General features: G+C 43.8%; 1 protein-coding gene across 3 annotated transcripts in view; it reads right to left on the reverse strand.

Annotated features, from left to right (window-relative positions):
- Window positions 1-25310, reverse strand: part of DCX (doublecortin) — a 111457-nt gene that overhangs the window by 28362 nt on the left and 57785 nt on the right. For 2 of the 3 annotated variants that reach the window (XM_058712751.1, XM_058712752.1), the window contains exons 4-5: window positions 4130-4232; window positions 1782-1919 (exon numbers count right to left, since the gene is read on the reverse strand). In XM_058712751.1, coding sequence (XP_058568734.1) covers window positions 1782-1919; window positions 4130-4232 — 241 coding nt within the window. The remainder of the gene's footprint in view (window positions 1-1781; window positions 1920-4129; window positions 4233-25310) is intronic. The other variant, XM_058712753.1, reaches the window with a different exon arrangement.

A 25310-nucleotide genomic window follows, 5' to 3' on the forward strand; every position in this document is an offset into this window, starting at 1 on the left:
GAAGCAGGCTCCAGGCTCCGAGCTGTCAGCACAGAGCCCGACGCGGGGCTCGAACTCACCAGCTGTGAGATTGTGACCTGAGCCCAAGTTGGACGCTCAACCAACTGAGCCACCTGGGCACCTCTCTATAATTTCATTCTTAATCTGAATGTTAAAACATCAGTCTTTGTAGTGTGAGCAATGTGAATTTGTTTAGATAGGGGCATGTGCTGTTTTGTACGCTTCACCAAAACATCAGCAAACACTTGCATTTTTTACTCCTTTAGCAAATATTACCTAGATATTAACTACATCTCTAGCACCGTGCTGGGTGAAATAGGTACTTTTACATATCTGTTCATTCACAAACATTAGTTGAGCATCTACTAGGACCCAGCGCTGAGGATACAAGATGAACACAACATCTGACCCCTGAGGGGCCCAATATTTAGTTGGAGAAGTAGACAGGTAAATACAGACTTTACAGCACAGCATGGTGAATATTACCCCCAGATACATGAATGACATGCTATGATAGTGCAGGGAATGAAACTATTTCTATTTGAGGTGTTGAAGGATGAATAGAAGTTTCCAAGCAAAGAAGAGTGGTAGGGTAGAGGGATGGCATTCCAGGGGCAAGGAAGTAGGGTGTGCAGGGTCATGAAAGCATGAAAAGCTTGTGCTGCTTCTTCCAGTTCAGTTCTTTCTGCCTGAGAATAAAAATATGGCCGGTGATGTGCATGCTCCTGGCAGTGTGAGGCCAGAAGGACAGGCTGTTTTTCTAGGCCACAAGCATTTCCACGCCAAGAGGCTGCTTGAGTTGCCCCAATTGGAAGCAAAGATAGTGTTTGTGCTCTCTGCCCCAAAGTTCCCAGGCTGGAAGAATTCTCGTGGTGAACACTGAGCCTTGGGAGAACAAATAGAAGTCTTCTGGGCCATACAATTGCCTTTACCACAAAGAACTCAAATTGTCTGTGCATGACTCCACTCAGCTTCTCAACTTGAACTTCTGGGGCCCTTTGCCTTTTCAGATCAGTGTCACTCAGGCGGCGGGGGCAAGATCTTGCACCAGAACTTCAAAGGACACACTGCCGCCTTTATCAATAAAATTATGCTATGAAAAAAAGAGTCAGCTGAAGCAAATGTTTGCTTAGTGGCATAATTTGCATTTGGCACAAGCTTCTAAGCTTGTCTCAGACTGATAAATAGTTCATGACTTGGCAGTGATTCATACACCACATTTTTTAGATCACTCACTATCCACTAATTAAAATCCTGTGTGACAAATCTCTGTGTTTCCTTTCAGACCCTGGCCTACATATTTTTTCTCTTGTGAGAATGATGCGAATTATCTTGTTTCTCTTTATGTGTTGACTTCTAAAAAGCTCAAAGTCAAATTGGAAGCTCAAGTGCCTCAACTATGTTGACACTTCGGGGTGGCAAGTGTTTGACACATTTGTTTTCGATTTTGCTTTTCTGTTTCAGATTGGCGTGTGACTGGTTTATTTCATTGACTGTGCTTTTGCTGGGTGATGTCGAAGATGGTGACTATGAGGACAAACACGACAATAAGCATTACAGGTTTCTGGTCTACGTCCATCTGAGTAGAACCGGGGTTTAGCTGTGTCTCCATGAGTCCAAACAAGCCTGACGGTTTCGTCTCTGAGCAGGTATCATGGAGATCATAGAATTGGTATCATGGAGACTCAGCGGTATTCACGGGGAACGCGTTGCCCTGCATGCAGAGGGTATTGGCCTCTGTAAATGAAGTCAGCATGCACAGTTAGGAGAAGAGCACTCACCGTCTTGGTCGTTACCTGAGTCAGCTGGAGACTTGCTCCGGCGCATGGGGCCAGGGCTCTTAGCTGAACTCTTCTGAGGGGTTGGAGAGGCCTTTGGGCCAGCTGTGGCCGATGGGTTTCCCTTCATGACTCGGCATTCTGGTAAAAAAAAAAAAAAAAAAAGACACAGCTCAGTAAAGCCAGGGGAGGAACGGGGCTCAGCATATTACCAACTTCTGGAAACTGGAGTAACCACCACAGGCCAAAGTACCCAATGGCTCAGGACTACGGGGTGGTCCTCACCATCTGTGGGAATGATGGCTCTGGGGAGGGGGGCATGGGAGAAACTTTCAAAAGTCATCTGGGCTAAGCCAGGTGTTTAAATCCCTGGATTATGGAAACAAGGGAAGGAGTTGAAGAGCAGGTTGGGCAGGTTATTAAATAGTCAACTCAATCATTTGTGGACAACGCAGAAGAGCACCTGTTGACCTAATTAATTAATTTCCTTGGAGAAGAGATTGACAGCCGAGAGGCTGCAGCCACAGAGATGAAACATTCGTGAGTAATCTAAAGGAGAAAGGAGGAGCTACCATTTATTGTTCATTGCATGCCATGTATTATAATAGGCATATTAGGGATGTCATGCCATTTTATAAATAAGCACTCCTAACTACCACCGCCACCACCACTATCTTGCATTTATAGAACTCTTTCTTTTTTAAAAAAAAAATATTTATTCATTTTTAAGAGAAAGAGCATGAGCAGGGGAGGGGCAGAGAGAAAGGGAGACAGAGGATCCAAAGCAGGCTCCGCACTGACAAGCAGCGAGCCCGATACGGGGACTCGAATTCATGAACCGTGAGATCGTGACCTGAGCCGAAGTCAGACGCTCAACCGACTGAGCCACCCAGGCACCCGTTTTTTATTTTCAATGCACGTTATCATAAAACCCTATGCCGGCTTAATGAATATAAAGGAGCCAGCAGTGACTGTCACTCAGAGCTTACAGAAAGCTCTTGGGTGTATCGGGGAGTCTGCCAAATGTTTCTGCTACTTGCCTCAACCTCAGTCCGACACGTGTGGGGCACTTTTTCCATGCAGATCACTCAGCAGCCCTACTGTGGTAATTCTGGGCACGGATTGTGCTAATGCGTTAAGAGAATTATCATACTCACATTGCTGACGAGACCGCAAAGAATATAAGCCTCTTGCTTAGGACCACAAAGCAAGAAACGAGCAGAGCGAGGGCTAGCAACCAAGTCTCCTAAGTCCCAGTCTAGTGCTCTTTCCGCTATGGATTTTCCAACCTTGTGCTGTGATGGTCAAAGTGGAACCACACAGCTAGGTAGAAGGCAGTCTTTTCTTTGGACACTCTCTGGTCACTTCCTACTTAAAGATCTATCAATTACCCAGAAAAAATTAAGGGATCTTTTCTGACAAACTGAGTGGTTTTTTGGAAATTGAGTTAAGCAGAAAGCTCATTTTTGTTTGTTCTACGTCTTGTTTTGGTTGATGGACTTTAGTGATCACTGTCCAGAGCTGGAGATGCAGAAGGTATAGGAAGTTGCATATGGCCCGGGGTTTGTTTAGCTATTTTATGGTCATTTGTCTCTTCTCAAAGTGAACACAGCAGAAATGCCACCTCTTTCAGGGTCCTTGTCACTTGAGCTGTTTGTAAAGTCTACAATACAACCGGGTTTGTTTTTCTCACCCCTCATTATTGGGAAATATGTTTTGAATGTGTCTTCCCATCAGGATCATTTCCTAACCCTGTTGCTGTATGAGCTAATCCGCCATTAACTTACACATGGAGCTTGGACTCAAGCAAAGGGAGGTGGGCAGATGCTCACCTCCTTCCTGAGATTAACAACCTCTGGAATCTTGAGTCACAGAGCAGGGGGAATGAGGCAGCAAGCCAGAAAGAGGGAAGAGGGGAAAGATTTGACACTAAGAACACAGTGGAAAATCTTTCTAAAATGGAACCATCAACATGAGCCAAGTAGCTGGAGGATGTTGACTACAAAAAAAGTATACATATAATATCCAAGTTCTGACTCCAAATTTTCCTTCCCATAGTCTGAGTCTGATTGCACCCGTCATCCCATGTGACACAATATGTGGTTCGAGAAATCTGGTCACTTTTGGGGCAGGTAGTGAGTTTTATTGAGTTTGGAGGCTGAGAATCTGGGACATCTAATCAACCTTTCACTTAGTGACTCATGTATCCAAATATACAGGAGAAAGACTGACAGTATTTGCCCTCGAAGGTCCATGCATGGATGTTCTCTGGTCCATATGAACCCATGGAAATCCTAAGGGTTAGAAGGAGGGAAGATAAGAGAGCAATCATATCCAGTGGTTGTGCGTACCATTTTCATCCAGAGAAAAGTCATCCTGAGCATAGCGAAATTTTTCAGGACCACAGGCAATAAACACATCGTCATCACCAAAGAAATCATGGAGACAGGTTACCTATGGAGAAAGCAGAGACATTGGATGGACATGTGATTATCTTGTGACAGTAAACATCATATCATGCTGGCAGGGGAAAAAAGCTTCAGGTCTGGGCCATCATCTTTAGCCCTCAGGGATCTCCATTTTTCAAGCCACCAGGCTCATAGTCTGCATCACAGCCCCTGGTGAGTAAAGATATACCAAATGCCATTGCTTTTCCATGTTTCATGTTTCATGTTTCCATTGCATTAAGAATAACTTCAAGACCATGTGGACATGATCCCTTTTAATAAAAGTTCACAAGCAGGGGCAGCTGGGTGGCCCAGTTGGTTAAGCGTCTGACTCTTGGTTCTGACTCAGGTCATGATTTCACAGTTCGTGTGTTCAAGCCCCATGCTTGGGATTCTTTCTCTCTGCCCCTTCCCTGCTTGGGTGCTCTCTCTCTCAAAATAAATAACGAAACTTAAAAAAATAGGTTGACAAGCAGATGGCCCTGCAAATGTTACCTTTTCTCAGAGGCTCAAAGACAGAGTGCTCCTAGCCAGACTCTGGGGCCAAAGGTGTAAGCCAAGGCAGATGAGAAAGGTCGTCTACAGCCTGAAGTAGATAGACTCTATGGCTGACCAAGATGTGGAAGCTCTTCTCGTCAACTTCATGAGTTTTGAAAGAAGGGCACCAGTTCTCAACTGATTTCCACCCATGAAAATTGGACTTTTGCTAAAAATGGACCAAGAACATGGAAGTGACCCAGAATACCATTCCTCCCTCAAGAACAAGAAGGGGAAAACTGTCCTGACCACTTAAAATTTAATCAAGAGCAATGAGTCCCCATAGGCTTGAGGCTCTGCTGGTAAAGCCATGTTCCCAGGATCCTTCCCACCCTCTAGTGCCCTATGCATTGCTGTTTCTCCACAACAGAGAGATAGTCTCCCCAACCCTTTTCTGCGCAAAGAAATGAGGGTCCCTGGGAAAGTATGTTGCTCACTATAGTCTCCTCACTTCTCAGCTTCCTAATTACATCTGATAATTAGTCCAGCACACGAGGGAAATCCCAGGAGAAACCATAGAGTCAAAACATTCTTATCCCAATCCTTAGCTTGAAAGTGTTCAAAGCTTCTAATTGTTCTAAGCTACCCATTCAAGCTGCCAGCGATGGCTTTCCAAAAGCACAGTGCTCACAAAGTAATAACAGCTTGCTGGGTGCGGAGAGCAGTATTTCACATTTGAAAGAAATGTGCACATTAATACCATCACCCACCCCAACCCAGGTTCTATTCAGTCCTCATCTGCCTAGCCAAGATGATTGCAAGATGTACACAAAGTGAGAGATGCTTCAAGATTATCCCCATTGCGTCAGCCTCCCAATCATCCAGGAGATGCCAAGATAAGGGAAGACTTGGAAGACTGCCAGGTTTGCTCCTATAAGCCTTTTTCCAGCCGTGGGTCCTGACCTCATCAAATAGGCCAACATCCTACAGCCCACTTGTCCCTCACCCATTCATTCCACACTCATGTAATGACAACTAGAGCTACCCCTAAATTGAATGTTTATTCTGTGACAGGCACCCTGCTAAGTACTTCCGAATCTTTCCTCTCATTTTACCCTCACAACAGATCCTAGAGGTCAATATTATTGTCATCGCTGTCTCACAGATGAGAAAACTGAGGCCCAGAGACAATAAGTAAATTACTTAGGTGGAAAGTGATGAAGCCAAACGAACACAGATCTATCAGACTCCAAAGCCTGTCCTTTTGGCCACTCAGCAATACAAAACTCATGCACAGTTCAGGCACTGGGGAAACAAGGATGTTTAAGACACGGTTCACGACTCCATGGAGCTCACAACCTGACGTCCCGGACCTTGGCTCGATAAAACCTGGAGCCCCTAACTTTGATACATTGTGTGTCTCTGAATTGTTTATCCCCTGGCACCTCCTTGACCCTGAAGATCTCTGCCATGCCCTCATGTTCGATGCTGGCCCTGACCCTGACTTTAGTTTTGCTTATGAGTTAAGGAAGCCTCATCCTTGGGTGCCCCTCCACTAGTGGCCTCTAGGGTGTAGCACTTTGTTTCAAGACCTGCCTGTATTCTCATGAGTGCTCACCTGCTCCTTCCCTTTCAAGCACTAGTTTCCCGAATGTAACAGGCAAGTTTATCCCTCTCTCTGCATGTCCCCATGGTTTGTGGTAGAGTGCTTACCGTAGAGTGAGAATTCAGCAAGGCTCTTTTTGTCTCAACCAAATGCAAAGAAAATAAGAAGGAGGCTTTGTAAGTTTACACAAACGCAGAAAAGTAGGAACAAAAAGGAAATTAATCTTGGCAAACAACAAGAACTAGCATTCAAAGGTTTTGAAAGGTAACACAAATACACAAATTTAGGAACAAGAAAGGAGCGATGATTGTGCATTCAGAAGTTCTTCTTTGCATAAATATGCTAATTAGTTGGAAAACTTAGATGAAATGAATGATTTTAAAGGAAAATGTAAATAATGAGGTTGGCTCAAAAAGAAATCGAAAACCCCAACCAACTACTGGCCATGAAAATAATTTAGTAAACACTTCAAACATCAACCCTTCCCCAAAAGGCACCAGAGCATTCATTTTGGAGGTGCTGGTGGAAATTGCTTCCCAAGAAGAAAAACCAAAAGCTCAAAAGCAGTCATTGCAGTGACACGCCATGATACCCTATTGTAGGACAACAAAGCCTTCACAGATTGCTCTGGGGGTTGCTGTTACAATGACCCACCCTCCTCCAACCCCAAGCCTTTTTGCCCCCACCCAGGCTTTGGGAAAAGCCTTTAGATAACCCCTCCTTCGGGGAGCTTCTGAGAAAGGAAGGCAAAGCCCCCCTATGCTTCTGACAAACTCACAATGGTGTGGCTGGCTTCAAAAACATTCATTTTGCAATCCAGCTGTTCAGCATCAGGTTTCTTGTGTGATCCCTCCCCACATTTTACTGGCTCCCAAATGTAGACAAGTTCACATTGTGCATGTGAATACCCAGCTTTCCCAAATGCCTTGGATACTGAGACACAACAGCCCTCCCTGCCCTTGTTACAGAGTTGGGAAAATAGAAAGCTCTCTGTCTTAAATATGAGGAACCCAAAGCACAGAGAGTCAAAGTGGCCCAAAGATACACAGATGGCTCATGGCAGAGTTGAGGCCAGCACTCAGGTGTCCTGATTCAATTCCGGACAGAGCAATTCAGTTGCCTGAGAGAACATGTTTTCGTAAAGCCCTGACGTCAAAGGCTCGTATACAACCTAAATAGGAGAGTCCGCATGTGTCCTAATCAATGCCCGATATCCATCAGAACATTTTACTAGACTGAGAAAAGAAAACATGTATATGGATCATACTTTGAATCTACAGACAAGAAAATTCCTATTCACTACTGTAACTGGCAATGGAGAATGTCGTGGAAATGGAGGACAAGGAGAAGGAGGGGAGGAGGAGAAAAAGAAGAAAAAGGGAGAAGGAAAAGAAGAAGGAGCAGGAGAAGAATGGAGCTCTCTTCCCAAATGAAGCTCAGCTCACACCTGCTTTTGCAAATTCCATGGAGGTAACGTGACAGAAAGTCCACCTTAGCCTACGTTGCAAATGTAGAATTTTGCAACTTGGATTTTTTAGATAACATTTCAGTCATGAGGTGGCATCAGAAGTGGTAAAAATAATAATCATTATGATACCACTTACAGCATCCCCAGAGATCAAGGGTCCTGCTGACATCAGCTTTTGTGTGAGTCACACTCGGGCCTTTAAGTCAGGGACGAGAGCACAAGATCATAATGCCTGTCTTTGTAATTAATGAACTGCCCGCACAAAATCAATAAAATCAACTCATATTAACATTGAACCATTAACTCACTGTTCTTCCTTTAAAAAAAAAAAACAGCAGATATATTAGCTGCGAATGGCAAATTCACTCCGTGGCTTGATTTAAGCTTAATTAGATTCTCCACATGTTACAGATGCTGGTGGTTAGTTCTTGTAGAGTAGACTCTACATTTCATGATCTAATTGTGCAGAGAGAAATGTTATCTCAGAAGCAAGGTCTTGTATATGTATGAGACTCGCTTTCAACATGCAAAATATTTTCACTGAAAGTTCAACTCCACTAATATTCATTCATGAAGCACTTAACTATGGCAAAGGGACTCTGTGAGAGATATAGTCGGTCACAATGAAAGGCTCCTGCTTTCAGAATTGCCAGCATAATAAGCGAGTCAGAACTACACACATAATTGGAATACGAGGCAGACTGTTGTTAGCACTGTTACAGAGACACAAAGAGCGGGGGGAACACAGAAGACAAAGAGAACAATTCTAATCACGAGAAGTGGGAAGACTTCATAGAGAAGGTGACAAAGGCGAAGCCCACAGAGAATCTGGGTCTTGAGGGATGTGTGGGATATAGGTTGATGGAGATAGACGTAAAGGGGATTCCAGGTAACTGCACAAATAAAGGCAGGAACGTGTCTTTTCCTCTTTTTTTTTATATTTATTTATTTTGAGAGGGAAAGAAAGTAAGCACAAGCAGGGGAGGGGCAGAGAGAGAGTGGGGTGAGAGAATCCCAAGCAGGCTCCATGCTGTCAGCGCGGAGCCTGACACAGGGCTCCATCCCACGAACTGCAAGATCATGACCTGAGCCAAAATCAAGAGTCAGACACCCAACTGACTGAGCCACCCAGGCGCCCTGGAACACGTCTTTTCTTAATAGTCCTAGAAAGAAAGAACTGCATCTCATCAACTACAGTCACAGAGATTCTAAGCACAATTGCCTGGATCCATCCACCAGCCTTGCAGTTGCCTCCTAGTGAGATGCAGGGTGAAGAGAAGGGCAGAGAGTGTCTATGGGAAGAGGAGTGGCCCCAGTGGTGAAGAAGGGGGAATCTTGTGGCAACGAAGACAACCCACACTGATTTCCCAGTCTTGCCAGCACTGTATCCAGCCCATCGAGAGTGGCTGGCAAGCTTTGCAAAATGAGTTAATGAAAGATTCAGTAAGCCTTACGGATGCGGCTTCTTCTAAAAGTTACCGCCATTCTTATTCTGGAACATTTCCTGCCGGCAGCCCTGGTTGGGCTCCAGAGGCTGGCACAGGGTTGGCTTGGTGAGCTGAAACAATGCTTCTGAGACAACCCTGGCTTGCTTGCTTATCAACTTTGTTTTCCCGTACTTATCCTGAAGTCTTACTTGTGGCTTCTCATGACAACGTTCTTGCCTGGGCAAACAGCTCCTTGGTTCTACAGTACCTCTCTTGGCACATGCATCACATGTTCAAGGTCTTGAACTTCCCTAAAATCTCTGGTGACAAAATAGCAATGCCACTTGCGTTTGTAAAATATTTTCACTGTTTTCAAAGTACCTCCACATCTATAGGGTCTTATGTTCTCTTCCACACCTCCAGTTCTCCAACCAGGTTTCCATCCCCCTCACTCGACCAAGGCTGCACTTGTCAAGGTCAACAATGACTTTCATCTTGTCAAATCCCCCTGTCATTTCTCCGGATTCATCTTACTCAACCGCCTAGCCAACACCGGACATAAGCTGAGCAAGTCCTCCTCCTTAAACACTTGTCCCTCTTCACTTCTGGAATCCCATAGCCTGCTGGATTTTCTCCTCTCTCAACCTCCTTTGCTAGATTCTCTTTTTCTTCCAGACCACTCCGTTTTTGAAAGCCCCAGTGCTCAGTTCTCAGGTCTCCTCTCTTCTTCATTTCCATTTTATGTACTAGGTGATCATAGGCAGCCCCGAGGCTTTACATACTTTCTATACACTGGTAACTCACACAGAAACAAACATCCCTAAGCCCTTCTTATCACTGAACTCTAGATTCATATATTCAACTGCCTGCTTGATAGCTCCATGTGGTTATCTGATGGGCATCCCAAATTTAAATGTCTAAGATTAAACTCTTATTTCTCCCTCCCCTCCAAATGGTTCCACAATTCCCCTAGTTGCCCAAACCAGAAACTTATGACTCATTTGTTACTAGAAGTCACATTTTCCCTTCTCTGTTGTCACTGTTCTACATCAAGAACTAGGATAGTAGCCTCATAACCAGTCTGTTGGTCGCACACCCCCACCGCCCCCTACACATACACTCGTACTGCTCTCCATACCATGGTCACGGCTGTACTTTACCATTTTGTTTTAAATTAACTTGTTTATTTTGAAAGAGAGAGAGAACGTGTGCACACGTTTGAGCAGGGGAGGAGCAGAGAGAGAGGGAGAGAGAGAATCCCAAGCAGGCTCTGCACTGTCAGCGTAGAGCCCAAGGCGGGGCTCAAACTCCCAAACTGTGAGATCATGACCTGAGCCAAAATCAAGAGTCGGACGTTTAACCGACTGAGCCGCCCAGGTGCCCCAGTACTTTGCAATTCTAATAAGGCAGTTCACTCCTCTGCTTAAAACCCTTCAGCCTGCCCACCATAGATAGAATAAACTCCAATTTTTTTTTTTTATCTTAGCTCCACAGTATCCAATCTTTTATGCTACACATGCTAGCTGGCTCCAGTCAGACTCTGCCTTCTTTCTCCACTCAAACACATCAAGACCTTTCCTGCTTCAGGGCTTTCAAGCTTGCAGTTCCCTCTACCTAGAGGATAGGATACCTTCCCAGATATTCACGGGGCTAGCTGCCCCTTCACAATCAAATCTAAACCATCACATAAATTTAAGTCTGTGCGGCCCTCAAATTACATGCCATTGTTGCTTAGAATCGTAGTTCTTTTAGGGGTGACTGGGTGGCTCAGTCGGTTGAGCATCCGCATCTTGACTTCGGCTCAGGTCATGATCTCACGGTTCATGAGACTGAGCCCTGCATCAGGCTCCGCACTGACAGCCTGCTTAGGATTCTCTCTCTCCCTCTCTTGCCCTGCCCCTCCCCTGCTCGCTCTCTCTCTCAAAATAAATAAACGTTAAAAAAGAATCTCAGTTCTCTTATTTCACCCTACAAATTAGTAATTATTACTTTAATCACATTATACAGTTAATATTGTTTAGATTTACCTACATATCTACCAGTACTATTTGCCTACCATTCCTTGTTACACCTTAGATCTTTCTCCCGGGGTCGTTTTAAAATTTGACACCTGTTATGGGGCGTTTGGGTGGCTCAGTCCATTACCTGTCCAACTTCGGCTCAGGTCGTGATCTCATGGTTGGTGAGTTCGAGCCCCTCATTGGGCTCTCTGCTGTCGGCATAGAGCCAGCTTCATATCCTCTGTCTCACTCTCTCTCTGCCCCTCTCCCATGGGCTCTCTCTCTCAAAAATAAATGAATAAAACCAGGCACCGTTAGACCTTCCCACTCTCTTTTGTGTCTCAACCTCACCTTTATGTTTTATATCTTCTTATCTCTTGGTGCCCCATTCTGGAAAAAAAATTTTTTTTTTCTATCTTCTTATCTCTCAGTGCTCCATTCTGGAAAAAAAAAAAAATCTCCAGATCTGCTGATCACTCTTTATTCAGATGTGTTTCATTTGCTGTTTAGTCCACTCATTGAATTCTATTTCATTTCCCCCCACATTTGCCTGGTCATAACTGATAATTGCTTTTGCTTATCCCATTTTGATTACATGTTTTGTTTCTTTAGACAAGCCATCTGGAGTTGTTTTATGTCCTGTATCTGATTAATTCTAGTTTCTGAAATCCTTGGAAATCCAAATCTGTTGTTTGTGCTAACTCTCCCTTGTGGCGGCTTATTTTCTTGTATGTTTGATATATATAAATATTGTGAGCTCCTATTCGATTGAGCTAATTCTTGGGGAATACTGCGTGGTCTAGGTTGGGGATCCTTTCCTCCCCAAAAGGCGTGGATTTGCTTCTGCCTTGTGCCGGGAGGCATTAACAATGTGGGGCTACCTTTACTCAGCTGTGCTTTCCCTTGTGACAGGAGTATAAATTTGAACTCCAGACTTGTGTTGGAACACGCTTTGCCCTGCAAATTCTCAAGGGAATGTTTGCAGTAGCAGCAGCCGGGGCAGCGGTAAGACTATGTTCCTGTTTATTCTGTTTCCTCCCCCGCCCCCGGCCCCGGGAGTCATGACAGAAACAAACAAGTTTCCAGGTAAGTTTTCTGGTGTGTCTGCTTTTTAGGGTCTTGGCCTAATGTGGAGACTGCAGCTTCCGGTGTCTCGCTTTTCCAGGACCTTGTGTGCCCTTGCATTTCTGTTAATATCCCAAGTGCTGGGCTCCAGTTATGGGGCTTTGCCTCCAGGGAAGCCCATGCTTTTCCTTACTGCCTGCTGGTTCTTTGTCTCTTTCCTGCTTTTCCTTTCTGCAAACTTACAAAAGCATTTAAAAATGTTTGTCTGGGGCGCCTGGGTGGCTCATTCAGTAAAGCTTCTGACTTCGGCTCAGGTCATGATCTCAGGGTTCAAGGGTTCAAGCCCTGCGTCGGGCTCTGTGCTGACAGCTGGGAGCCTGCAGCCTGCTTCCGATTCCGTGTGTGTGTCTCTCTCTCTTTGCCTCTCCCCTGCTCGCTCTGTCTCTCTCTCTCTCAAAAATAAACATTAAAAATACATACACACATACATACATAAAATGTCTGCTGCGGTTTCCTCAAAAAGCTAAACATAGATTTGCCATATAATTGGGTTCCTGGACCCACTTTCGATGTGTGGTGGTGGGGGTAGACATGGGGTTCCTCCACCTCCCCAATAAGCAGTGCTCTGACATTTGCAGAATGTCTTACAATTCAACTCAATTCTGAAACTATTAGGAGATAAGGTCAGATTCCACAGTTAAGGGTTCAGTCCTAAAATATCCTCGCTCCCCACACCAGATGCCAGTCACAAACCCAGGGTGTTGTGTTACCTGTGCTTCTTATGCTATAAATCACAGGTTACACTTTTCCAAATTTGGGGAGATAGGGCAGACTTGCTTCGGGTCCTTTAATGCTGGAGGATAAGCCGGGGGACGCTTTGGCCCTCCTAACCTTTGGTAGTGCTGTATTAAAACCTTTGTTTTAACCCTATAAATGTCATTTTACTCATCCTACTTTTTAAAAAATGTTTTATTTTTGAGAGAGAGAAAGAGAAAGCATGAACGGGGGAAGGGCAGGGAGAAAGAGAGAGAGACAGAGGATCCAAAGGGAGCTTTGCTCTGCTCTGACAGCAGACAGCCGGATGGGGGGGCTTGAACTCACAAACCACGAGATCATGACCTGAGCTGAGGTTGGATGCTTAATCGACTGAGCCACCCAGGCTCCCCTCATCCCACTTTTAAATAGCCATCTAAAGATTTCCACCCTCAAGGACGAACCCTATGACTCTTTCTTTTCTGTTTTTTCTCCCATTGATATTTGCCTTATTTCCCTTATATCTCAGGACAGCACTCCACCCCCCCCCCCTTATTCACAAGGGATACATTCAAAGACCCTCCCAGTGGATGCCTGAAGCCGTGGGTGGTGCGAAGCCCTATATATACTATATTCTTCCTATGCATACCTGGTATATAGTTTAATTTATAAATTAAGCACAGTAAGAAATTAACCTCCATAGTTAATAATAAAATAAAACAATTATAATAAGATACTGTAATAAAAGCTATATAAATGTGGTCTCCCTCAAAATATCTTATGGTATCCCACTCACCCTTCCTCTGTTTGCAGTGATGTGAGATGATAACATGCCTACAGGATAAGATGAAGTGAGGTCATAGGCATTGTGATGTAGCATTAGGTAACTACTGACCTTCTCATGATTCATCAGAAGGAGAGGATCTGCTTCCAGGCTGTGGATAACTGAAACCACGGCTGAGGGGGGACTACTGTAACCGTTTCAGAATTTTCACCTTGTTGAGAAGAGTCCCTTGACTCTCCCCTCGGCCTCTCCCCATTCCCTTGTTAATTAATCTAAAAGTTTCAATTAGTATCCGTTAAGATCCCCAAAGGGGGGGGGGCTGAGATAACCAATCTGTTAAGACTTCCCAGATTGTTTTTTGGTTTTGCAGCAATATGGGGTGCCCAAGTGAAAGGGGTCCCCTTATCGACAGACTTTGCCGTGACCTGGGTCATGGGCATATTCAGCGGGTGAATATCCTGATCATCATAAACCAGACCTACATGGGCATATACACAAAGTATATCAGCTGTTTCATCTGGGGTATTCTACTTGGCATTCATAGAGGGAGACAGTCCCCCTTCTCAGAGTAAACAGGCCTTACAGTGGCTTTTATCCAGTCCACCAGGCTTAGGAATAACCTCTTGTGTGTCTGGATCACACATAGCCACTCTCATTCTCATAATCCATTTCAATAAAAGTTCCCCAGGAAGCTGATGGTACTGATCCACAAAGCAAAACATCTCCTTTACTCCCTGGGTTTCAGTAGTTTCCTGGTTTGGCCCTTCCCCCTGTTGACTACCTTCTTGGCGACCAGAGGTCTTAAAGGGACTTTCTGTTGCCCTTGCACAGTTTTTACCTTGCGTGGGCTGGGGCAGCTTTGAAGCTGGTGGCCTACGCTCAGACCCACTGAAATGGGTGTTTGGTCTAACATCAAGGTCTGACACACTATTCTCTTTTACTTTTATCTATTACAGATAACAATAACCAAGGGACTGAATATCTTTGCCTCTCTCTTATTAGTTTGCACTTCCTTATGCATGTGGTGAACCAACGCCCAAGAGTTGGAAACACCGCTGAATTCTACTAGCAACTTTTTACCTCCAGGAAAAGGTCTAGTAAAAGCTGTGCTGCAGTCCCATACCCTGGATGACCATGTGGCCACCCAGGAATTAAAATTCCATCGTCCCCCACCTTTTCAACCTCTCTCTTCCCAAACCATATGTTTCCATGAGCCACGGCCCCTTCCAGCAAATCCCACTTCGCTGACACCAACTACAAAGTTCCGGTTACCAACTCCAATGTGTGGGTATGTGTAGATGCTGGCGGTTGTGTTGACACTATCTACTCAGAGTAGCATTGATTCTCACGGGTTAAGGGCTCAGTCCCACAAGACTGCCCCACTCTTGCCCTTCAGATGCTACTTCTGACTGACTGGCTACAGATCAGAGGTTCTCACGACCCCCTCCTTGGGTCTGATCAATTTCCTTAGCGTGGCTCACGGAACTTAGGAAACCAGTTTGCTCACTATAAACTGTGATTATCAACTACACACTGTGGTTTGTGATAAAGGCTATAATCCAGAAACAGCCAGATGGAAGAAATGCATGGGGCAGGGTATGGGGAATGGACACAGAGCTTCCGTGCTTCCTGAATGTGTGGCTTTTCCTGCAGCTCCACGTGTTCGGCCACACGTTTGGGTTCTTATGGAGGCTTCTTTACATAGGCATGATTGATTATATCATTAGCCTTTGGTGATCCATCCATTCAAAATCCAGCCCCTCTCCCATCTCCAGAGGTCTGGAGGGCAGGACTGAAAGTTCCAACACTAATCACCTAGTTGATTCTCCTGGCAACCAGCCCGCATCCTGAGGAGCTTTCCAAGAATCTCCTTATTACTATAACAAAAGATACCTTTGTCATTCTCACATTCTCATCACTTAGGATAGTCCAAGGCTCTTGGACCTCTTGGACAGAAATAAGACAAAGACTATATATATATATATATATATATATATATATATATATATAATAAGAAATATATATGTGTGTATATGCATATATATTTCTTATAAATCATTGTATCACACCATAAGACCCAGCACCTCCACTATATGCAAAAAAAAGAACTGAATGCAGTGACTCAAATAGATACCTGTAGGCAATGTTCATTAGAGCACTATTTACAATAACCAAAAAGTAGAAACGATACCAGTGTCCATCAGCAGATGTATGGGTAAACAAAATGTGTTTTACACATACAAAGGGATCATACTGTACTCTCACAGTTCAACCACAAAAGGAATGTAGCTCTAACACATGCAGCCTGGGCCTTGCAAACGTGATGCCAAAAGAAATCAACCAGACACAAAAGGACAAATATTGTATGATTCCACTTATATGAAATATCTAGAATAGACAAAATCACTGAGATACAAAATAGATTAGAGGTTCCCAGAGGGATTGGGCAGTTATCGCTTAATAGTTACGTAATTTCCGTTTAGGGTGGTGAAAAAGTTCTTGAGCTAGATAGTAGTGATTGTTGAACAACACTGTGAGTGAAATTACTGCCACTGAACTGCGCACATAAAATGGTTAAAATGGCACACTTTTGTTATGTATATTTTACCACAATTAAAACCATTAAATAATGTGATATGCCCGAAAAACCATTGAATTATACATTTAAAAATTTTTTAATGTTTTATTTATTTTTGAGAGAGAAAGAGAGACAGACAGACAGAGTGTGAGCGAGGGAGGGGCAGAGAGAGAAGGAGACACGGAGTCTGAAGCAGGCTCCAGGCCCTGAGCTGTCAGCGCAGAGCCTGATGCGGGGCTTGAACTCATGAACCACAAGATCATGACCTGCGCTGAAGTCGGATGTTTAACTGCCTGAGCCACCCAGGTGCCCCAAATTATACATTTTAAATGGGCAAGTTGTATGGTATGTGAATTATATACCAACAGAGCTGTTTTAAAAAAAAGAAGAATATAAAATAGTTTGTTGTAATTTATCCATGATTTGGTTGTATTGTATAGCAGGAAGGCTTTTTAGAATACTTAGACTGTCATATTGCAGAAGCAAAAGTGAACTTTCATCTATTCAGAGAGGTCTTCTTTATCTCTTGATCTCAACTAGAACCACCATCATAGAATCTCCAAAACAACAGAGCCAGCATCCGTCTTGTTCTCCACGGTATCTCCACTAAATTCAAGTGTAAAAAGTCAAACATTTTTAAAATATTACAATCAGTAATAGCAAGAGTCCAAGGACCATGGTAATTAAAATTTAGCTGGTAAAATTTAGCATGGTAATTAAAGATATTACAGTATGATAAGGTTATTCTAGACCACTAGTCATCACTGTCCTCTATACCAGATGTTAGACAAAGTCATAAGAGATATTGACTTGTTTACTAAGCTCTGGATCTATTTGCTTTCTAGTTATTTGCATAAAACAATGCAGTGCCAAGCTGCTCTCCCACGAAAGATCATTTCTTAAGGGCCTTAGTTGCCCTAAGGGTTTTGCCCCATCTCCCTCTTTCATCCATCAAAGGCATCCACTTCTGGAAGGCACTGACCTTGTCTCTGATTTCCTTTGTCTCACCTCAAGGTGCTTAGCTTTAGTGTGTGAGCCATGTGTGTTTCCTAAGGGCCTTAGGAAACAGTGTTGACTTGCCACTTGTGGGGGGAGGGATTGATACTCTGTTCCCACTATTTTGTGCCACCCTCTGGGAATTCTATGACCCTCTGCAAGCCAGTCTACCTATTTCTATGGCAAGTTGTACGGAGGCTGATTCCCTCTGATCCTCCAGCACTAGACCTGATTGGGCTTTTCTTTTGCTTTGCCTGGTAAAAATAACTGGTCCTTAGAAGCTCTTCTCATAGGTCTCTAGGATGTAAAGTATCATGTGAAAGATCAAGAGTAGATTGAGTTTCTATCAACTGATTTCTCACAGCCAACGGTGACTTTCCTTCCACCTCCATTGTGGAATTTTCCCCCACAAAACCCAGTTAGACTGACACCCAGGATCTCCCATCTCAGCAGGGCTATCATCCCTCCGGGTTATTCTTTTCACCTTTAATACAATTTATCTTTGAATGGCCAAAGGTCACTGATGACCCCTTGTTGTTCTGCATCTGTCAAGTGGTCTCACTTCCATTACCTCATTTGGTTCATTAGCCCCATTTTGTTTATATATAAATGGCGCGTGGAAGCCCATCAAGGTTAAGCGACTTGTACAAGATCACATTGCTAGTCAGTTACAGAGCCGATACTAGAACTCAAGGCTTCTTTCCCTGTGACATACTGGATACCTAAGTCATACAGCAAAGACACTTATCTCCAAGATGGGGAGACTTGGGTAAGGAGATACAGTAGGGCACTCTGGGTAGCGTGAAAATACCTGAGACCTGGGAAAGAAGAGCAAAGAAGAGGAGATGGGAGGGAGTAAGACTTTCTACCCTATTTTACCAGAAGCTGGCTGTGATTTAATAACCTGAGCTAGGCACTGCCAGCTCCCCTGGAAGCCTGGCAACCTCTCACTGCTCAAGGGTGTTTTTTCCTTAGCTTTTCTTTGCCATTTTCCAAGAGTCTCTGTGTCAGCTCCCACTGGGGGCCTCGCAGGGATGAGAACAGCTGCAGAGGCGCTGGAGTTGGGCTGCTGAGTCCATGCCCAGGACCGACACCTGCCCTTCCACAGGGCCCTGGGGACAAGTTGGCTCAGAGAAACAGGGACGAGACAGAACTCCATTCATCAGAGAGAACTGGGGTGGAAAAACCCTGCTTGATCCCTTGGCACCACTAAGCTCTAAGGTTGGCCCTGAGCCCCACACAACTCCAGATTCTGTTCAGAAGGGTCAATTAAAATAAGAGAGTGTACTGGTAGGCCCACTGCAGTTATCAGTTTGCATTTAACAAGTTATCCGGTGTCTGCTATGCACAAAGTATAGTAGGAATATGGCCTTGGAATTCAGTAGAGAAAGGAAAGATTTGTTTTAAAAAAAAAAAGGAAGTGAATGTCTTCCTAGATTCTGGGTTAAACCCTACCATTGACTCACTGTGGAATCAGATAAGCTGCTTTCTCTCTGGGCCTCAGTTTCCTCTGCTATGAGGTGAGGGTGCTGGTCCAGAGCCTACAAGGTGGGAGGGGGGGGTGCTGGTCTGTGTCCTTTTTGTGTCACAAGCCCTTTTGAGAAGCTATGGATCTTCTTCCCAGAAAAATGCATATGTGCAGATAGATAGCAAATGTTTCATAGAATTTAGGGGCTTAAAGATTTCTCCAAAGCCCATCTATTGATCCTAAGTTATGAACCTCTGGACTAGTTGATTTCTGAGGTCTCTTCTAGCTCTGACAGTCCATGAAACATTCCAAGTTGGACACAGTTAATGAGCAGAGACACCAGGGCCAGAATGCTGGCAGCTGTGGTGGAATCCCAGAGGCTTAACTGTACCCCCCTTCCCAGGCTTCCTGAGACTCCAGTCCAAGGGAAGCAAAAGGATGTAAGCTCATTCTCTGCAAACTGAGTCCAAGGGAAGCAAAGGGGTGCAAACTGATTTACAGCAAACCAGAGACTAGAGTGTGCATCAGACGGTTGCCTCCCAGGTTGCTGGAATTTAGCAAGGATATGACCTTTGTGGGAGATAGTAGGCACAAGAGTCATGGCTTGTAGATGTTCTTCAATGATTGGTTGGGGATAAGACAAAAAGCATGGACTACCCAATTGGTAAGGAACATACAGCTCAATTACGGATGTTCTGAGCTGGTGACTTAGGGGCTAATTCTCAACATGGCTGCCCAGAATACTAATGGCCATAAACCTACTGCATTCCTTAATGTCCCTTCCTTTCTAAGAATATATTTTAGTACTAAAAAAAGGTCAGGGGAGAAGAAAAGAAAGAAACTTGGTGTGTGTACCCATCAGGGTCCCAGTAAGAAACCCATGACACACTCAGAGTGGATAAACTGAGTAGTTTAATAAAGGGAATTGATTACAAAAATAAAGGGGATTGATTTAATAAAGGGGATTGATTATGGGCAGGGTAGAAAGAAGCCACAGGGGATACTGAAGTATCCCAGGACTAGCAATAGTGGGGGCTATTATTACTCATATTCCTAAAAGAGAGAGGGGAGGCAGTGGTTACTAGAACCCAGAGGAAAGAAAGAACATGAAAATTACATGAAAAGAGCTCACTGATTGGAGCTGTGACCTTCAGTCAAAAGATGCCCAGCAACTTCTCAGGCAGGGAGCCTAACCTTACTTTTCTACTCTCTGCCAGTATTCCCCATTGGCTAAATACAACTGGTATCCAGAAGACAAGGGAGCCTATTAACATGGGTCAGCCTCCCAGGGTGGAATAGGGTAGAAAGTAGTGAGTAAATCTGAAGAGGAAGACCTAGAAAGTAGGTCTGTCACTGCAGGCAAGAGAAAAGAACTGTTATTATGGCCTTGAATGTGACATCGATCAAGCGGGCCCTGTGACATCTAGGCAAGTATAATTGAAGAGGTGTGAAGAACAATAAAGCAGTAATAATACCATTTTACATTTATAAAAGCCTTAACATGTTTCATGGTCTTTCACCTCATGGTCTCATCTGAGCCATAGAGTTACCATGTAGGCAAACAAGTAGTTCTATTCTACACATGAGGACACTGAAGTTCAGCTAAGGTAAGGTGATTTGTAAGCTCAAATGTCTACACAGAGGAAAAGAAAGACTCGAACATGGGCTTGGACTCCTAGTATAGGGCCATTTGCACTATATCCTGTAGTCTTTTCTATATCATGTTTCTGTCCACAATGCTGTTCTGACAGGCCTTTATAAGATTCCTACTTATGACAGACACGAACATCCACCACAAGGGCAACATTGAAGAACAAAACTGCATGGACTTCTTCTTCACATTTTGATGAAAGTTTCAGTATGATGGGTGGTAAAAAAAAAAAAAAGGCTGAGTTGGAATATAAATAAGTAGGTACAATATTCTTCGCAACTATTTTCCAGAGCAAAGATCCTTAGACTCAGTTCTTCCCCCAACCTCTTTCATTCTTTGTTTCTGGTCTCTGGGTGTCCTACCTCATCAGCCATAGACTTCCATTGTAAAGCATGTAGTAGAATGAAAGTAGGAAAGACATGGAAATAAAGAAATAAAAGCCCAAGGCAAATAATGAGAAAAGAGAAACTTAACATGTCTTTTGGAACTCAAATGCAAAAAAGTAAAAATGCCTTTTCACATTTTTCCCAACTTGCATGTAAACCAAGAATGAAAACCATGAGCAGATCTATCCTTGAGTTTGCAATTAAGTAGGATTTGGGGAAATTCTGAAGGTTCGGCATTCTTAGGAGCTGCATAGTGCCTAATGGAAGGGATGAGGCAGGCACTGGATGTGAAAGAACATTCGGGAAGGATGGGATTACAGTTGCCTATGCCTGCTACCTTAAATTCCTTCTTTGAAAGATAAGTAGTAGCCAGTGAATCCTAGAAGGTCCTAGCCAATAAGCTTTCACAATCCATAGATTCTAGAGCAGTTCTCAACCTCGGGCCATTTTGCCTCCCTGTAACCCCCAAAAGACATTGGACGATATCTGGAGACATTTTAGGTTATCACAACCTGGCAGGGGTGGGGGGTAGGTGCTACTGACATCTAGTGGGTAGAGGCCAGAGATGCTGCTAAATACCTTAACATGCATAAAACAGAGCCACACAACGAAAGAACCAAAGAACTATCTGGACCAAAACACCAATAGTGCCAGGCTTGAGAAACCATGCTCTAGGGCACTTCTCAATTGTGAAGATGTTACCTTTGCTATGACCACACACTCTCCACTCCCCACCTGTAAAGATGGCCTCCTTGCTTTCACCTGTGGATGTTAGGCCTGTCCACTCCCTAGAATCAGCTCACTATCAGCAGGCTCTTGGGCTAAGGCAGAATTCGTCTCATTTTCCAGGGTGGTTTGTTGTTACCATTGTCCATTGCTATTGAGTTTTTGACCCTTGGCCTTGCTTTAACCCCAATAAGAAGCTTATTTCCTAGTTCCTAACTGCTTGTCTGGTTAATGACTCACAGCCTGCCTAGACCTCTGGTTTTTGCAAAGCCCTTGGCTCTTCTAGTCCTGGCATCCTTCCCAGGCTCTGAGGTCCAACTTCATCCATGGTTTCAGTACAACACTGCTTTACTCATTCCATTCTGGGACACCAAATAGGGTTTGGGCTGGTAATTACACTAGACCTGTTGCCTCTTGAATCTGTGTGAGAAAGTTGCCAGCCCCAGGAAGGAAAAGACTCAATGAAATATCAACTAGTGCAGGAGGCATTCCTGCTGTGACTGTCAACGAAAGCTGTAAGAGAAAGAAAGAGAAGATGCCTCCTGATGTAGCACATTTCAGAAGACTTCTGTGTCAGCTGGCTTTAGTAGAGACAGGTAGATTCCCTACAAAATATTGCTTTAAATCTAGTTAAGCATGTACTTCATGTTTGAAGAAGAAAAAAAGCTGAGGATAAACTGAGACCCCACAGTTGAGATAATGTCTGATTGGGCACTTTCTCAAGTTGCAGCCTCATAGGCCTAGAAAGGAGTACAAAAAAAGGAATTTGAAATAACAAAAAGTATGAGGATTATAACCATGAAGGCAAGTAGGACTGCTGTCTTCCTAACAAACCTTTATTTCTGAATTTTGAGACTCAAGGTGATATTTGTGCAGAGGGACTGGCTTCTACTCCTGGTTCAGTCACACATTGCTATGTGATCATGGACAAGTCACTTAAACACTTTATTCCTCATCTAAAAACATGGAACTAATATTACTTTGACTGCTTCATAGGTTTTTTTTCAATTTGGAACAAAAAGATGGTACATTCGAAAGTGCCTTGAAAAGCACTAATGCTCTATGAATGCAAATTATTATAATTATATTGCAAAAGTTGTGGCACCTAAAGGGCAATGAAGGTGGATAAGGTGGGACCAAGCCAAGCTGGTAAAGTAAATCAAGTTTCGACAAAGAAGGAGAGACAGAGACAAAAAGATAGAGACACACAGGGGCAGGGGAGAGACAGAGAGAGAGAGACAGAGACAGAGACAGAGAATTTTATGTGAACTATCTTCATCCTGTTTCATAGCATCCAAGGACTAGAAGGAAAACCCACTGTCTTTCTCTGCTCCCACAGAGAACTTTACTTCCATTTCCTGGGCATAGCTGTACCTATCTTCTTTTACAAACCTTCTACAGTAAAGGACTCCCTAAAATTACTTGGTAATACATTCCAGAATCGATCTTTTAGTCAAAATACTTCTGAATTCATTCACTGACTGAATGGCATTCACTGAGCGCTTATGAGGATTTAGCCACCATGGTAACCGTTAGGTAACAAAGAATAAGACACAGCTCTTGTCCTCCAGGAGTTGTCAGTCTGGTGGAAACTCCTTGGTTGAGTCCCTTCTGTAACAATGTAATTCTCTTCTTGCCTCTGACCTACATTTAATGGTCTGAAAAGTTGACTTTGGGACCTTGTTTATACAATCATCTAAAGTGCCTCACGGTTCCAAGTTTTGACTCATAACAATTGTTTTTTTTTTTTTTTTGAGCCTGTTAAGATTGAAAACTTACACAATTAAATTAGTTTCCCTTAAGAATGGGGGAAATAATCCAAGTCCAATATATTGGCAACCAGTCCAACTGGTTGCTGGGAAAGGATGAGCTGATTGCACATTTCTGAAAACTAATTTATGCTAGAGTGTTCACAGCTTAATCTGTATCCCACCCAGGGTTGTGGGAAACAGGTAGTGCCTGTATCTAGGTAATGCCTAGAGAGGACCCTAACTGAACCCTAAGGAATAAAGCTCTAATAGTAGACTTGTCATATCCTTTAAAATTTTGTCAAGGATATCTGAGAGCCTTTGATGGGCCCTTCCAATCACTCTCTTCATGTAAACCATCTTTAAAGCTCTATTTCCACTTTCGTTTAGTTCATCTTCCCATTATGCCAATCACCATTTTCAATGAGTCAAATTGGTTCAAACTCAGCTAAAAGTCAAATACACAAAGAAGTAAGGATGATCTCTGTGCTAAAAGAGAGCTTCTGTGACAACCCTCAAGGAGGCCAGGAGACAAAATGCTTCTCTAAAGGCATCCAGGAGGAACAGCTAGTGAAAGTCCTGTATTCTCCCCCTCCTCACAAAAAGGCCTTTCTTTTTTCCCTCTTCAAATCCATTCCGCCTCCCACACAGAGAGGCAGGACTAGTGGCAAGTTTAAGCAGGAATGCAAATTGAGGGATGTGTACAGGAAGACAGAAATAGACTGTATAAAATGGCAGCCAGTGTGATCGCCTGGAAGGAGCTCAACTCAAACCTTTCCACTGAGAGCAAAGCAGCCCCTGTTTACATTTGTCCCTTGCATGGGCTGCTGGGATCAGGAGTCAGCATTTCAATGGTTTATAGCAACAGGACAACCCCTTGGAGGGCTGAAGGCCCACTTCTCACTGTACCTCTTGCCCAAACAAGTGGTAAGATCCACATCGAAGGGACAAGGACCTTAGATGGACTGAACCTGCACGGTGAGATTTCCCAGTCCCAACGAACACCAGGCTTGCTGCAACTTGCACAAAGCCACCCCCAGCACAGGGTGCAGGAGACAAGTTGCAGACATTTTGATCTCATTTTCTTCACATTTACAGTAGATCAAGGGTCATTTAACCAACACATGCTTGGAACAGAGAGTTTGGATGAATTTCATTTTCCGGTCACTGAAGGTTAGCCTTTTAAAAAATTCACTTACATTTTGGTTCCAAATTTTGTTAAAGAAAGAGTTTGAAAAGTAGGAAACAATTGTTGAATTATTGCAACATCTTTAGGATCATGTCTTTGCACCCTCCCAATCTAGCACAGGACTGGGCATACAGTGGGTTCACAGAAAAGTTATTTCTTTTAGTTTTCCAATGAATCGCCATTTTACTGTATTTTGTTCATGTGTGCATGTCTACATAGCTGGACTCCTCTTTTTTTTTCACATATATACAGCCTGAAGTACATCTGTTATTAACGTAATATCTTCAATTTCTTTAAATCGTTTCCTGTTTTGCTTATTATCTCTGTCATTAACAGTTACTGACCTAGGCCCTCATCCGGAACTCAAGGGCAGATGTGCATTCTTCTGGTCATTTTTGTGCTGAGGTTATGCTTTAGCCATCCAAATTCAGCTCAAAGTAGACAAACTACAGCAAGAGGAGAACACGGAGCCAAGAGAAGGGGAAGGGAAGAGAGACAGGGAGAGCCATCTGAAATGCTTGCTGGGCCATGGTTCAGAGAAAACTGCCTCCCTAGACTTGGCTGTCTTTCTAGGCCAGGCCTCTGTCAATAACACATTTATTGGCCATCCTGACTTCAGCCTCTGATTTGCCCAATTCAAATATACTTTTTCCAAGAAATAGCTCTCCTAGTCATGGCCCCTGACCATGACAAACAATGCTGTTGAAAGGTCCGAGTGAATGGGGCCATTTTCTCTAAATGAGTCACCACCACCTGGAAAGTT

Source organism: Neofelis nebulosa, chromosome X (assembly GCF_028018385.1).
Source record: "Neofelis nebulosa isolate mNeoNeb1 chromosome X, mNeoNeb1.pri, whole genome shotgun sequence".
NCBI lineage: Eukaryota > Metazoa > Chordata > Mammalia > Carnivora > Felidae > Neofelis > Neofelis nebulosa.